The 13,164-nt window shown below is 42.0% G+C and overlaps 1 protein-coding gene across 1 annotated transcript in view; it reads right to left on the bottom strand.

Annotated features, from left to right (window-relative positions):
- Window positions 1-13,164, bottom strand: part of LOC126481750 (putative leucine-rich repeat-containing protein DDB_G0290503) — a 196,237-nt gene that overhangs the window by 36,130 nt on the left and 146,943 nt on the right. Inside the window, exon 7 of the mRNA XM_050105705.1 lies at window positions 11,650-11,859. Coding sequence (XP_049961662.1) covers window positions 11,650-11,859 — 210 coding nt within the window. The remainder of the gene's footprint in view (window positions 1-11,649; window positions 11,860-13,164) is intronic.

Here is a 13,164-nt window from a genome sequence, read left to right as displayed (position 1 = left end):
TATACTAAACTATCATTGTGAGTGACGGTTTGCAGTTGATTCTGATGAGAACAGCCCTATCACTGAGCTGTTCACAGTAACTCAATCTCTGTCGCACCTGATTCTGATGAGAACAACCCTATCCCAAATTGTTCACAGTAACTCACTCTATGTCCTACATTTGTATTCATAATGAATCCTACTCCCATTATACAATTTTCTGCTGCTGTTGATATTACTCTATACTCCATCTGATCAGAAATTCTTGTTGTCTTTCCATTTCCCTTCACTGACCTTCGCATTTCCCTTTTCAGATTTTGTAGCTTCCCTATCAGATTCAAAGTTCTGACAGCCTACACCCTGATTCATCGAATGTTATCCTTGTTGGTTATTCAATCTTTTTTGCATGGCCATCTCCCCCTTAACAGAGATATGAGTGGGGAACTAGTCTGGAATCTTCTGCCACTGGAGAGATCAATATACCACTTTTTCAATTACAGGCCACGTGTCCTGTGGATACATGTTATGTGTCTTTAATATAGTGGTTTCCATTGTCTTATGTATCCTCATGACATTGATCATCACAGATTTTCTGCCTTTAGGGGCAAGTGAGTGGTGCCACCTCTGTCTGCAGGGTGCACAACCAGATAAGAAAAAAAAAGTTCCTGGATTTTTCCTGGATCTCACAGAGTAAAACGTACTTCTTCCCATGTGAAAATACACTTCTTCCAAGGTGAAAATATACTTTTTTGATGATAAGTGACAGTGTACTTTCCCTTGGAGCTGTAAAACTATCAATCCTTTGAATGGTAAAGGTTTTATACACCACTGTAGAGCTTCCCGGCACTTTAGAAAACCAAACTTGGCAAGGAAAAATAAACAAAAAAAGAAAAAAAGAAATGCATTTTGGAAAGATCTTTGATGTGCAGCAATGTGTACTCTGCATATTTTTATTTTATGATAACCTGCTTATTTTCATATTATGAAAGTATAAATTCGAATCCTACCAAACACAGCACATTAGTTTCCAAAGCATTGAAATAGAGATTGCAATGCACTTTTGAAGCCAATCACAGCTCATATCACTTGCTCTCACCAGCCAGTGACAACAGATATTCAGAGCATAGGAAACGTGATGTAGTCAGCCAGTAGCAACATCAATGTTAAGTAGCATGAATACACAAATAGGAAATGTTAATGGTTAATTTAGTGTAACTACAAGAAAAATTAAGTTTTCACATAAAATATTGGTCTTAAGATTAATAAGCTACAAGAAATTCTAAGCTTTCATATATAGTATTGGTCTTTTCAAGATGTGTTACACTTTAAGGTACATCACACAAATGACCAGTAAAATTTTAAACAATGACATTAATGTCTGGCTTTCTGGGCACAAAATATTCTAAGTGGCTGACCCTCAAAGTGTAAGTTTTAAATGAGAGTCAAATGCTCTGTGATTTAAGAAATTCATTGCACATTATCACATTTAACATAACTCATCTTGCATTAAAGGAAATTTCCTTTGAAAATAATGCTTTTCAAAGAATCATTTGCAATATTTTCCACAGCCTCTAAGATATAGGTTCACTTTAGTAGCTGCCAGAAAACAGATGTTACTGCGCATGGACAGCTACAACAACGTAGGAAGCCTGTATGTTCATACACATATCGCATTAAGAAGTCTTACATTACGTCACAGAAGAAATATGACATCAGAGGATACTCCAAGAACATAGGGATTCCGTAAACCATACTTAAATGCTTAATTTGGCTTGAAGGACATGTCCAGATTCAACCATACTAAAATGTATAATTCGGCTTGAAGGACATGTCCAGATTCACAATAGAGGAAACCCCATCCTGATATTGAGCTTTGCAGTGCACTTTTTGAGGTGCAAATTTAATTGAAGTACTAGTACTGTATTGTCTCACGTTTGGTTCTCTATTATGGCATAATGCCATTTGTGCCAAGAGATGGAAATGTGCACCTGAAATTCAGTGAAAAGTTGAAACTCACCAATAGTGTGAAATGAAACACTTCGTGTCTTATAAATTGACTGCATCTGCGGTAAAGATTACTAAAGGTTTATTTAGCAAACCTCAAGGCAATTGATACTTGACTACCAAAAATGTGTAAACAGAATAAAATCAGAAAACTGAAACTAATAACATGTTTTAGCCTTTTATAATTATGTGAATGTATTTTAATTCACTTGATAGTTCCCTGCCACAGAAATCCGTTTTGTTTTCACACACTGTAAATGAAGAGGAAACAGCAAAATCACTAAACTTAAAACACGGGTCACTATCCCCCTCCCCACTACAACTTAGACTGCTGTGTGCACATGCGAATCTGGCAGCTTGGGCACGCCAGAAAATTTTTTCTAGGTAGCGTTACTGTTTCTTGCTACTACTGCAGCCACACTTCAAGACTCAAATAGCCAGAAGCAGGACAAGGTAGAGCTCATACACAACTCAATTATGCATGCGCATGAGCCCACTGGCAACTGCTCAAAATTTGTGACATCAAGTTGATTGAAAGCAGTGTGCTGTTATGAAGTATTCCATAGTCTTCGTCCTAAAATGTTTGACACATTTTGCTTTTGGCAGGTGCTTGTTGTACATGGTGCATTTCCTTAGCAACTTAATGTTTTATTTCAGTTTTATTCTCCTGTTTATGTTTTATTCCTGCAGTATTATTCTGCAGTAGCAGGATACAGTATAATTCTTTGTTAGACCATCAGTTCCTACCAGTTCAAATTACAAAAATGTAGCTGAAGACTAAAACAATGAAAAATTCCCAGAATTCTAAAGAATTTCCCAGTTTTTCCTGGTTTTATCCCAGATAAAAAAATTCCCAGGTTTTTCCCGGATTTCTCGGTTGTCCCAGAGTTTATACACCCTGGTCTGCTTCTCCACCCTCTTGACAAGGCTGTTGGTAGAGTGAAGGAGGGATCTCATACCGAAAGTCTTTGGCCGCCATTGCTGATGATTTTTATTCAAAATTTAAGCAGTGGTGGGTTTCAAACATGGGACTGAGGGCATTTTGATTACGAATGAGAGACGCTACCCCTAGACCACACATCCAGTGGGTGTAATTAAACAACAGTTATGTGCACATCTAGACATCAAGTTTTTTAATTTTTTTAATATACTTGTTTTACACTGTCTATTCCTTTGGACGTGCATACATGTCTGAAAGAACAGACACTGGTGAAAATCTGCAGCTGTATTAATATTGTGAAATTTATTTGCCAATCGTGAATTCTTTGATATCACGGAAGAAACATTTAGTCTAATGTCATTATCTTTTGTTAGTTTCTTTGAGCTAAACTGGGAACAATATCCATTTCTGTTTATGACTTTATGTCAACAACATGGACATTTGTGCATTTTTGTCATGTACCTGGAAAGCTGAGTGTTAACAGACCATGTGGTGATGTTTTCTCATCAGATTTTGTATGTGAAAGAGCACTGTGATTACTGTGCCACTGTCATACTGTTTGATGGGTTTATGAAAGTGTATCCTGTGATAAGAATTTGAATCTGAGAGTGGTCATCATGTTGATATTAGTAACAATAAATGTAAAAATCATTCAGATCTATTTAAATCTGTGTTTTGTTCATTATTGGTGGATTTACCATGAAACCAGTTTTCTGCAATACGTTGATCTGCTGCCAAAGACATTGACAGCAAACTAGAAATTTCAGGTATGCAATCTTTTCAAAATGAAAATTAAAGTGATAAATAAATAGAAAGGATAATCTGTAGTTACTGGAAAAATATTGGTAACATGGGAAGCAATAATAAAAAGAAAAGATATATCCTGTTTCTGCAATGGAAATCTAATTTATGAAATAATCAAAGAGATGAGGGACAGTTTCATATTCAAAAGAAATGTCAGTATAAGTAATATAATAACAGAAAGGAGTAAATTTTACTACTAACCATACAGTTGCAGCTGAAGCAGTGCAGGTGTGTGTGTGTGTGTGTGTGTGTGTGTGTGGTAGCTATAATTAAGTATTCATGCAAGTGGTAGCAATGTTCTCAGTCTCGTTTGTCTGTTGGTGACTCAGTGTCCTAACTATGCAATGAGTTGTCAGCTTTACTCCCTACAAAGACTTTCCATTGTCATAAGTAATTTAAATGAGACTCAAATGCAGTATAAAAATAACTAATCTTAATTTACAATTATCAGTATGAACTGATTACATTGACAAGTGTAGGAATATAGTTTCAATCTATGAGAGGAAAATGTGAAATTTTCTTTTCTCTAGTATCAAACATATGTTGAAAGTGGTTTCCTATGAATAACTTAAGCCTGAATAATGTAAATAGTTCATAAAGATAAATATACACAACTGTTAAAACAGTTCTGAAATACAGTGCAGCATGAATAAGTAAGCTTAATCTTATATATATGGGTATTCAAACACTACACTCAGTGGAGAGTAGAATGAATCCACACTTGTGACTGAAGGACACTTTTATTACATGTAACTCTGACAGAATAACAGGAAGCACATACAACTAAGCAATATGGCCACCAACTACCGGTAAGTCAGAGTCAAAGAAGCTAGCTCAAAGAATGGTCAGTTATTGACAGTGTAGCTGTCAGTAGTCACCACAGAGACACCCACCCCCCTCCCTGCCAGTGCGGAGTATGGGAGAGGATGAAAAGCATAAACATACTAGGCGATGACAGTTGGCTCGAAGTCAGTACAGTGACATGACTAGTCATGTCATGGCTGGCACCAACAGGAGGCATGGCTGGCCATTCTCCATTTCATGGAGAGCAACGGCTTGTTGTTGGTGGAGAAGAAGTTACATTCTTGTAGCTGCATGGAGGGTGAAGTGGGTGACTGACATGAGGCAAGAGAATCAGCTGATACCAAGCCAGGCAGGGTTGCTGGTTGAGAGGAATGGAGACACTAAGGCAGCCATTGGTGCTGATGGACACATGTGTTGTCACCATTGGCACCAGCGGGAAGGTGGTAAGAATGGAGTAGGGTGACATCACAGTTGGTTGGGCCAGAAGGGAGTATGGGGCACATGAAACACAGAGAGTGTGTGCCATTGTGCAGCTGGAGCGAGAGGTCCTTGATACAGTAAGGTGAAACATCGACACAGAAAGTGATCGTGGTGGAAAGGGTGGTGGGTGGTGATGTAACTAAAGGCACCAGAGGAGGAAGCACTTCACTCATGGCACTTGTAGTAAAGGGTGCATATAAACCTTGACACTTGGAGGTGACATTAAGGAGCAGTGGGGGCAGGGGAGATCACACACTGCACTTGAGTTTGAGGAAGCACTATGTTAATTGCACTTGGGAGGTTGCAGACCTAGGCACTCGGAGGAGGAGTTGGCACTTGGGGGAAGCTCATCTAGGGCAGGAGTCAAGAGAGGATCGTCGTAGAGTGTCCATGACAGTTTAATACTGTTGAGTGAAGTGGTTTGGCATTTGACATACAGATGAATGTCCACGGTATTGTCAGACCAGCTGAGCACTCTGTGTGGTCCCTAGTATGGGGTCTGCAAGGCCACATGAATGGGCTGATCATGGAGCATAACAAACTCACACTGATCAAGGCCTTTGTGTTAAGAATATGTGAAGCATGGAGTGAGGGTGAAGGAAGGACGCCAGGCAGGGGGGGGGCGGGGGGGGGACAGATGCACAGCTGAGTGATGTGAAAGCAGACACACTTGGTGAGAACAGGGAACTCCAATGGACCAAGAGGAGTGGCATCCTCAACAAATTTGCCAGGAAGTGTGTGCCAAAGCAAGCTGGGATAATTTTAAATCCCCTCTTGTTTTTCCGTCTGCCTCCTTAAATTAGTTTTTTTTCAGTTTTAACTAATTACCATTAACATACATGAATATAACCTGCATTTTCATAATAGAGTAAGGTTAACCCTACTTTTACAGATCATAACAACAGATCTATGTTTGTGCCTTGTTTTATGTATGTAATAGATTTTCTAATTTATTTTGACTATTCCTAGTTAGTATCTTTCATTACAGGATGAAATCAGTGACTGTTTTGTAACTTAAATTCTATTGTTGACATATAAACAAGAATAAATTCTGTAATAATTGTAAAGATTTGGAAGACTAAATACTAGTAATCTTAAAGTATCTATTTGGCTCTATTAAAAAACATGTTAGCAAAACCAGCCCTGAATTAATTCCAAAGTAATTAACAGTATTGTCAAAGGTATTGTTTGCATAACTATATTTGTTAATTTCAGGATTTAAACAAATAATTTGGCTTAAACGTTGTAGTAGAAGAAACTGTTAAAAAGATGCAATTTTTTGATATATTCAGTTAATTGAGTGAGTTAAGTTTTAATTGTAATTTCTGTAAATTTAACTTTAAACAATGTGTAGTTTCAGCATCTATTACTGTGACTACATGTAAGAGCCTGATTTTTGGTCACAAGACAGTCAGTCCACGGCCAAGTTCCTGATGGGTAACCTGTGCTGGTTAGGACAACAACAATGCTGCAAATTAACTGTGGAATAAGTGTTAAACAATTAGGCTGTGTGTAAAAACAATGACAGTGTCTGCTCCATACATAGCTGATTATTTTTCAAGAACTGTGAACTTTGTGGTTATGTTTTTACTGCTCGTAGATGTTCAACAGTAAACTATTGTAGCAGAATGTGGAATTGCACCAGCAAACTATTAATGAGGCTTATCAAAGGTTAAACAATAGTGCACTGGCCATATAACTGGGTATTATTGTGAGGAGGAGAGGTGGGGGGGGGGGGGGGGGGGGGCTGAGAAAAATGAAAGTAAAAACTGTGAAACGCAACTGTGCATCTGTTGGCTACATTATTTACCATTGTCAGTGTCCAAATTACAAACCACAATTTCCAACCAGTGTAGCAACGCAGTATGTCAACACCAAGTACATCAAACAAATGAAGAAAATAAAAAGCAGGTGGAACCGCCACAAGTGTACCAGAGGCTCACATTAAAGGAGCTCAGCCAAGAAGGAATTGAGGCCAGCTTTGAGGGCAGTGTGGAAGCTAGGTAGCAACCCAGGTATTGCATTGGCCAAGGACCTGGCATGGCACATGAGGGCAGCTTCCAGGATGCAGTGCAAACAATCGATTAACCCATTACATTGAGGGTGATGTGCCATGATGTAGAAGTTGTTGGTATGGCATAAAGTGCACAGCTTAGAAATAAATAGATACTCAATCTGTCTCCCTGATCACTTGTGATGGAGGAGGGAGAGCTGAAATGAGAGACCCAATATTTAAATGATTAATGGAAAATCTCATATAAGATGTGAAACAAATACTAACAAAGAGATAGAGGGGCTGGCCAGTACTTACCTCAGCTCAGTACAGCCGATAGATACACATAAAACAGAACTGAAAATTTACATTCCTAGCTTTCGGAACTTTGTTCCTTCATCAGGGAGGAGAGAGGGGAAAAAAAGGGAAGAAGGGAAAGTGGATTCAGTTACTCACAACCCAGGTTATGAAGCAACAGGGAAAGGTAAACAGGGAGGGTAGCAAGGATGGAGGCATGGTTGTCAGAGGGAAGCCAAAGATATTCTACTGTAAGTACTGTGCCAGCTTCAACCAAAGAGGATGCATACAGAAGTAAAGAGGTATATAGTATAAAGATAAAGATAAACACAACTATGTAGGATGAAAAGATGCGTGAATAGCTAAAGAGGAAAGGGAAAGAGGAGAAGACTGAAGAGTGAATGGGAGTGAGGTTGTTTAACGTAGGTTCAGTCCAGGGGGATGGCGGGATGAAAGGATGTGTTGGAGTGCAAGTTCCCATCTCCGCAGTTCAGAGGGACTGGTGTTGGGTGGGAGAAGCCAAATGGCACATACGGTGTAGCAGGTTCCTAGGTCCCTAGAATTATGCTGGAGGGCATGCTCCGCTACTGGGTATTGGGCATCTCCTAGGCGGACAGTTCGTCTGTGTCCGTTCATGCGCTCAGCCAGTTTGGTTGTTGTCATGCCGATGTAAAAGGCTGTGCAGTGCAGGCATGTCAGTTGATAAATGACATGTGTAGTTTCACACGTAGCCCTGCCTTGAATTGTGTATGTTTTACCAGTAGCGGGGCTGGAGTAGGTGGTTGTGGGTGGATGCATGGGGCAGGTTTTGCAGCGGGGTCGGTTACAGGGGTAGGAACCGCTGGGTAGAGAAGGTAGTCTGGGAATATTGTAGGGTTTAACAAGGATGTTACGGAGGTTAGGGGGGCGACGAAAGGCAACTCTGGGTGGTGTGGGGAGAATTTTGTCAAGGGATGATCTCATTTCAGGGGTTGACTTGAGAAAGTCATATCCCTGGCGGAGTAATTTGTTGATGTTTTCGAGGCCAGGATAATATTGGGTGACAAGGGGGATACTTCTGTGTGGTCTGGGGGTAGGAACATTGTTGTTGGATGGGGAGGAATGTATTGCTCGGGAAATCTGTTTGTGGACAAGGTCTGCAGGATAGTTGCGGGAGAGGAAAGCACTGGTCAGGTTATTGGTGTAGTTGTTGAGGGATTCGTCACTGGAGCAGATACGTTTGCCACGAATACCTAGGCTGTAGGGAAGGGAGCGTTTGATGTGGAAAGGATGGCAGCTATCAAAGTGAAGGTACTGTTGTTTGTTTGTGGGTTTGATATGGACATAGGTGTGGATGTGAGCTTCAACAAGATGAAGGTCAACATCCAGGAAGGTGGCTTGGGTTTTGGAGAAGGACCAGGTGAAATTCAGATTCGAAAAGGAGTTGAGGTTATGGAGGAAATTAAGGAGTGTTTCTTCACCATGAGTCCAGACCACAAAGATGTCATCTATAAACCTATACCAGGCCAGGGGAAGCAGCTGTTGGGTCTTCAGGAAAGCCTCCTCCATGCGGCCCATGAAGAGGTTGGCATAGGAGGGAGCCATCCTGGTTCCCATGGCCGTTCCCCTGATTTGTTTGTAGGTCTGGCCTTCAAAAGTGAAGTAATTATGGGTGAGGATGAAGTTGGTAAGTGTGATAAGGAACGAGGTTTTTGGAAGATCTTCGGGTGGGCGTTGGGAGAGGTAGTGCTCAAGGGCAGAGAGACCATGGGTATGTGGGATGTTTGTGTAAAGGGATGTAGCATCTATGGTGACAAGAAAGGTTTCAGGTGGGAGAGGAGTGGGAACTCCTTTTCGAATCTGAATTTCACCTGGTCCTTCTCCAAAACCCAAGCCACCTTCCTGGATGTTGACCTTCATCTTGTTGAAGCTCACATCCACACCTATGTCCATATCAAACCCACAAACAAACAACAGTACCTTCACTTTGATAGCTGCCATCCTTTCCACATCAAACGCTCCCTTCCCTACAGCCTAGGTATTCGTGGCAAACGTATCTGCTCCAGTGACGAATCCCTCAACAACTACACCAATAACCTGACCAGTGGTTTCCTCTCCCGCAACTATCCTGCAGACCTTGTCCACAAACAGATTTCCCGAGCAATACATTCCTCCCCATCCAACAACAATGTTCCTACCCCCAGACCACACAGAAGTATCCCCCTTGTCACCCAATATTATCCTGGCCTCGAAAACATCAACAAATTACTCCGCCAGGGATATGACTTTCTCAAGTCAACCCCTGAAATGAGATCATCCCTTGACAAAATTCTCCCCACACCACCCAGAGTTGCCTTTCGTCGCCCCCCTAACCTCCGTAACATCCTTGTTAAACCCTACAATATTCCCAGACTACCTTCTCTACCCAGCGGTTCCTACCCCTGTAACCGACCCCGCTGCAAAACCTGCCCCATGCATCCACCCACAACCACCTACTCCAGCCCCGCTACTGGTAAAACATACACAATTCAAGGCAGGGCTACGTGTGAAACTACACATGTCATTTATCAACTGACATGCCTGCACTGCACAGCCTTTTACATCGGCATGACAACAACCAAACTGGCTGAGCGCATGAACGGACACAGACGAACTGTCCGCCTAGGAGATGCCCAATACCCAGTAGCGGAGCATGCCCTCCAGCATAATTCTAGGGACCTAGGAACCTGCTACACCGTATGTGCCATTTGGCTTCTCCCACCCAACACCAGTCCCTCTGAACTGCGGAGATGGGAACTTGCACTCCAACACATCCTTTCATCCCGCCATCCCCCTGGACTGAACCTACGTTAAACAACCTCACTCCCATTCACTCTTCAGTCTTCTCCTCTTTCCCTTTCCTCTTTAGCTATTCACGCATCTTTTCATCCTACATAGTTGTGTTTATCTTTATCTTTATACTATATACCTCTTTACTTCTGTATGCATCCTCTTTGGTTGAAGCTGGCACAGTACTTACAGTAGAATATCTTTGGCTTCCCTCTGACAACCATGCCTCCATCCTTGCTACCCTCCCTGTTTACCTTTCCCTGTTGCTTCATAACCTGGGTTGTGAGTAACTGAATCCACTTTCCCTTCTTCCCTTTTTTTCCCCTCTCTCCTCCCTGATGAAGGAACAAAGTTCCGAAAGCTAGGAATGTAAATTTTCAGTTCTGTTTTATGTGTATCTATCGGCTGTACTGAGCTGAGGTAAGTACTGGCCAGCCCCTCTATCTCTTTGTTAGTATTAGACCCAATATTTACAAAGGCTTGCACGACTGCATCAGACAAAATGTCCAAGGAACAGATTCCACCCATTTGCTGGCATGGCACGGTCGATCATGGAGAGGATCTACTTAAATCCATCAGGTGGGGGGCAGAGAACTGACAAGGTTGAGATGATGTGGCAAAACCTGCACTAGAAGAGGTTGGATATGACAGTTAACTTTACTGCAGAGTAAACATGCATGATCCCAAGCAAAACAATCTTTTTGAATTCTGGGCCAGACAAAATGCTCAGTTACCAGGTGAGTGGCAGCCATGATGCTAGGATGTGCAAGCTCATGTAAGACTGTAAAAACTTGAAGTCAAAGAGATGCAGGGACAATCAGATGGGGGTGTACTTGTAGACATGTCACACAAAACCAGTAACGGAACCAGGGAGATGATGTGGTTCAATGGTCAAAGTGGAAGAAGATGATGCAATAAGTCTTGGATTTCAAGGTCCTGTGCTTGCAGGTAAGCCAGCTGATTTAGGTTGATTGGGGAGGAAATAGAGTGCACACGCAACAGATAGTCAGCCACAGAATTCAGTATTAAGAAAACAGTCTTAATTGTGATTTTTTATGTCTGTCAGAGGAGCCACCAGCAGACGACCATATTTTTGTCCTGAAGATGGCCCCTGCAATGGACTGAAACCGGTTGGCACTAAATAAATAAAAAATTGTGATTAAGACTGTTTTCTTAATACTGAGTTAATTTATAGCAATCGCTGTTTCTCCACAGCCATGTTGTCCAAACATCTAAGCCACAGCATTGTCGGTGCCTCTAATGTAGCGGACGTTGGTAATATACTGGCACATAAGATCCATGTGCTGGAAATGGCAGGGGGGGGGGGGGGATGAATGATGTTGGCCACAGGGTTATGGAGGGCATCTACGAGCAGCTGGTGGTCAGTAAAAACTGTAACTTCTTGCTCCTCTATGTTCTCACAGAAGTAAAACACAACTTCATAGATCGCTAACAGTTCTCTATCGAAGGTCGACCATGTGGGTTGAGAGGAAGAAAGTTTTTCGGAAAATAAATGGAGCACTTGTGAGGTGTCACCAACATGTTGGAGAACAGCACCAACTGAAATTTCACTCGTGTCCATAGTGGTGAAGATGTAAACATCCATGACTGAGTGCTTGAGAGTGCTGGCATTTTTCAGGCCATATGGTATAAAGCAATATTCAAACAGGCTGAATGATGTGAAAATGTCAGTCTTTGGAATATTATCTTTGTGCTTCAGAATAACATTGAAGAACTGCAAGTCTTGGCTCTGTTGCATAAAGTCTTGAGTGTGCATAATGGATAGTTGTCAATAACAGTACATATGTTGAGTTTATGACAGTCTCTACATAACTGAAAGATACTGTCTTTAATAGGAACCAGGTGAACTGGGGATGACCTATTGCTATCAGACAGGCATACAGTACCAGCGACTAAAAGTTCTTGCATAGCTAACTTTCCATGACATAGTTTCTTAGCAATAAGGCATCTAGCTTTGTAGTAGGCAGCGGTGTTCCATGGTAGTTAACCTGTAGCAGGTACCATTACACATCATGTCAACGTGTTGTTCAGAGGTGCTGGGTGGGGGTGGGGTGCAGGGTTTCTCAGAAGGGGGAGGAGAAATGTCACATAAAACATTAAGGGAATGAGAGCCACTGATCTTGTATGTTTGCAGCATGAGTAGCAACAAAGAGGTGGGCAGTGAGTTGGCAGGACCCTCAGTACAAGGTGGCTGTGAAGTGGTGAGTTCACCGACCATGTGGAGAGCATGGGCCAAGTTGGATGACACATTAGTGAGCAGCTGAGCAAGGATGTTGTTTTTGGTACATGATGCAACTGTGTCTTGGCTTTGAATCAAGATCTTGGCGAGGGAGCTGACAAGAGAAACTCAGAGGAAGTACAGATGAAAAAGTCACAATAGCTACAGGTGAGGTAGGGGTGGAGGTAAAGAAGCTGGGAATGCGCTTACCCAATGCGTGGTGAAGCAAGAGAGCTGCATGAAGGTCCAGTGAGAGACTAAATTGTGTAAGTAAATTGATCACAAAGACCAGGCTGTCCATCGCAGTGACATGGAAGGTCCAAAAGAATTGAAGTTGAGGTGTAAGTTGGAGCCAAAGATTGGTGGCACCATGAACAGTGATATCAGATTTGTTGACTGCTCATAGAACCGTTGATGATGACAGAAGGCTCAGAGGGGTAATGGAGGGAGGGGTGACATTTGAATCAACAGCCATGTCAAAAAGGAAGAGTAGATTAGTAGTTCAATCGAGCACATAAAGTCTGCCGGATGATGAAGATACAGAGGATGATGACTGATCTTGGAGGTAGCATCCTGATGCAGTGAAGCAGGACAAGACACTTAGACTGGCCCTTGCAGCATATTTGTGTGCCATGCACAAAGAGGTTGACAGTTCCTCATGGCATTTCCAGATGTCATGTGGAACCAGCATAGTGGGTAGACAGGTTGTGAAGTGTGATGGGAGTTGCTTGCATGATCTGCAATATTATGCTGGCTACTATCGCTGCACAGTTCGCCAGAGGAGAGAGCAGAGTGGGGTGGTCAAGAGCCAGTAGG

This window comes from Schistocerca serialis, chromosome 5 (genome assembly GCF_023864345.2).
Source record: "Schistocerca serialis cubense isolate TAMUIC-IGC-003099 chromosome 5, iqSchSeri2.2, whole genome shotgun sequence".
Taxonomy (NCBI): domain Eukaryota; kingdom Metazoa; phylum Arthropoda; class Insecta; order Orthoptera; family Acrididae; genus Schistocerca; species Schistocerca serialis.
The sequence above is the reverse complement of the archived record's forward strand: the minus strand, read 5'-3'. Positions and strand labels throughout refer to the sequence as shown.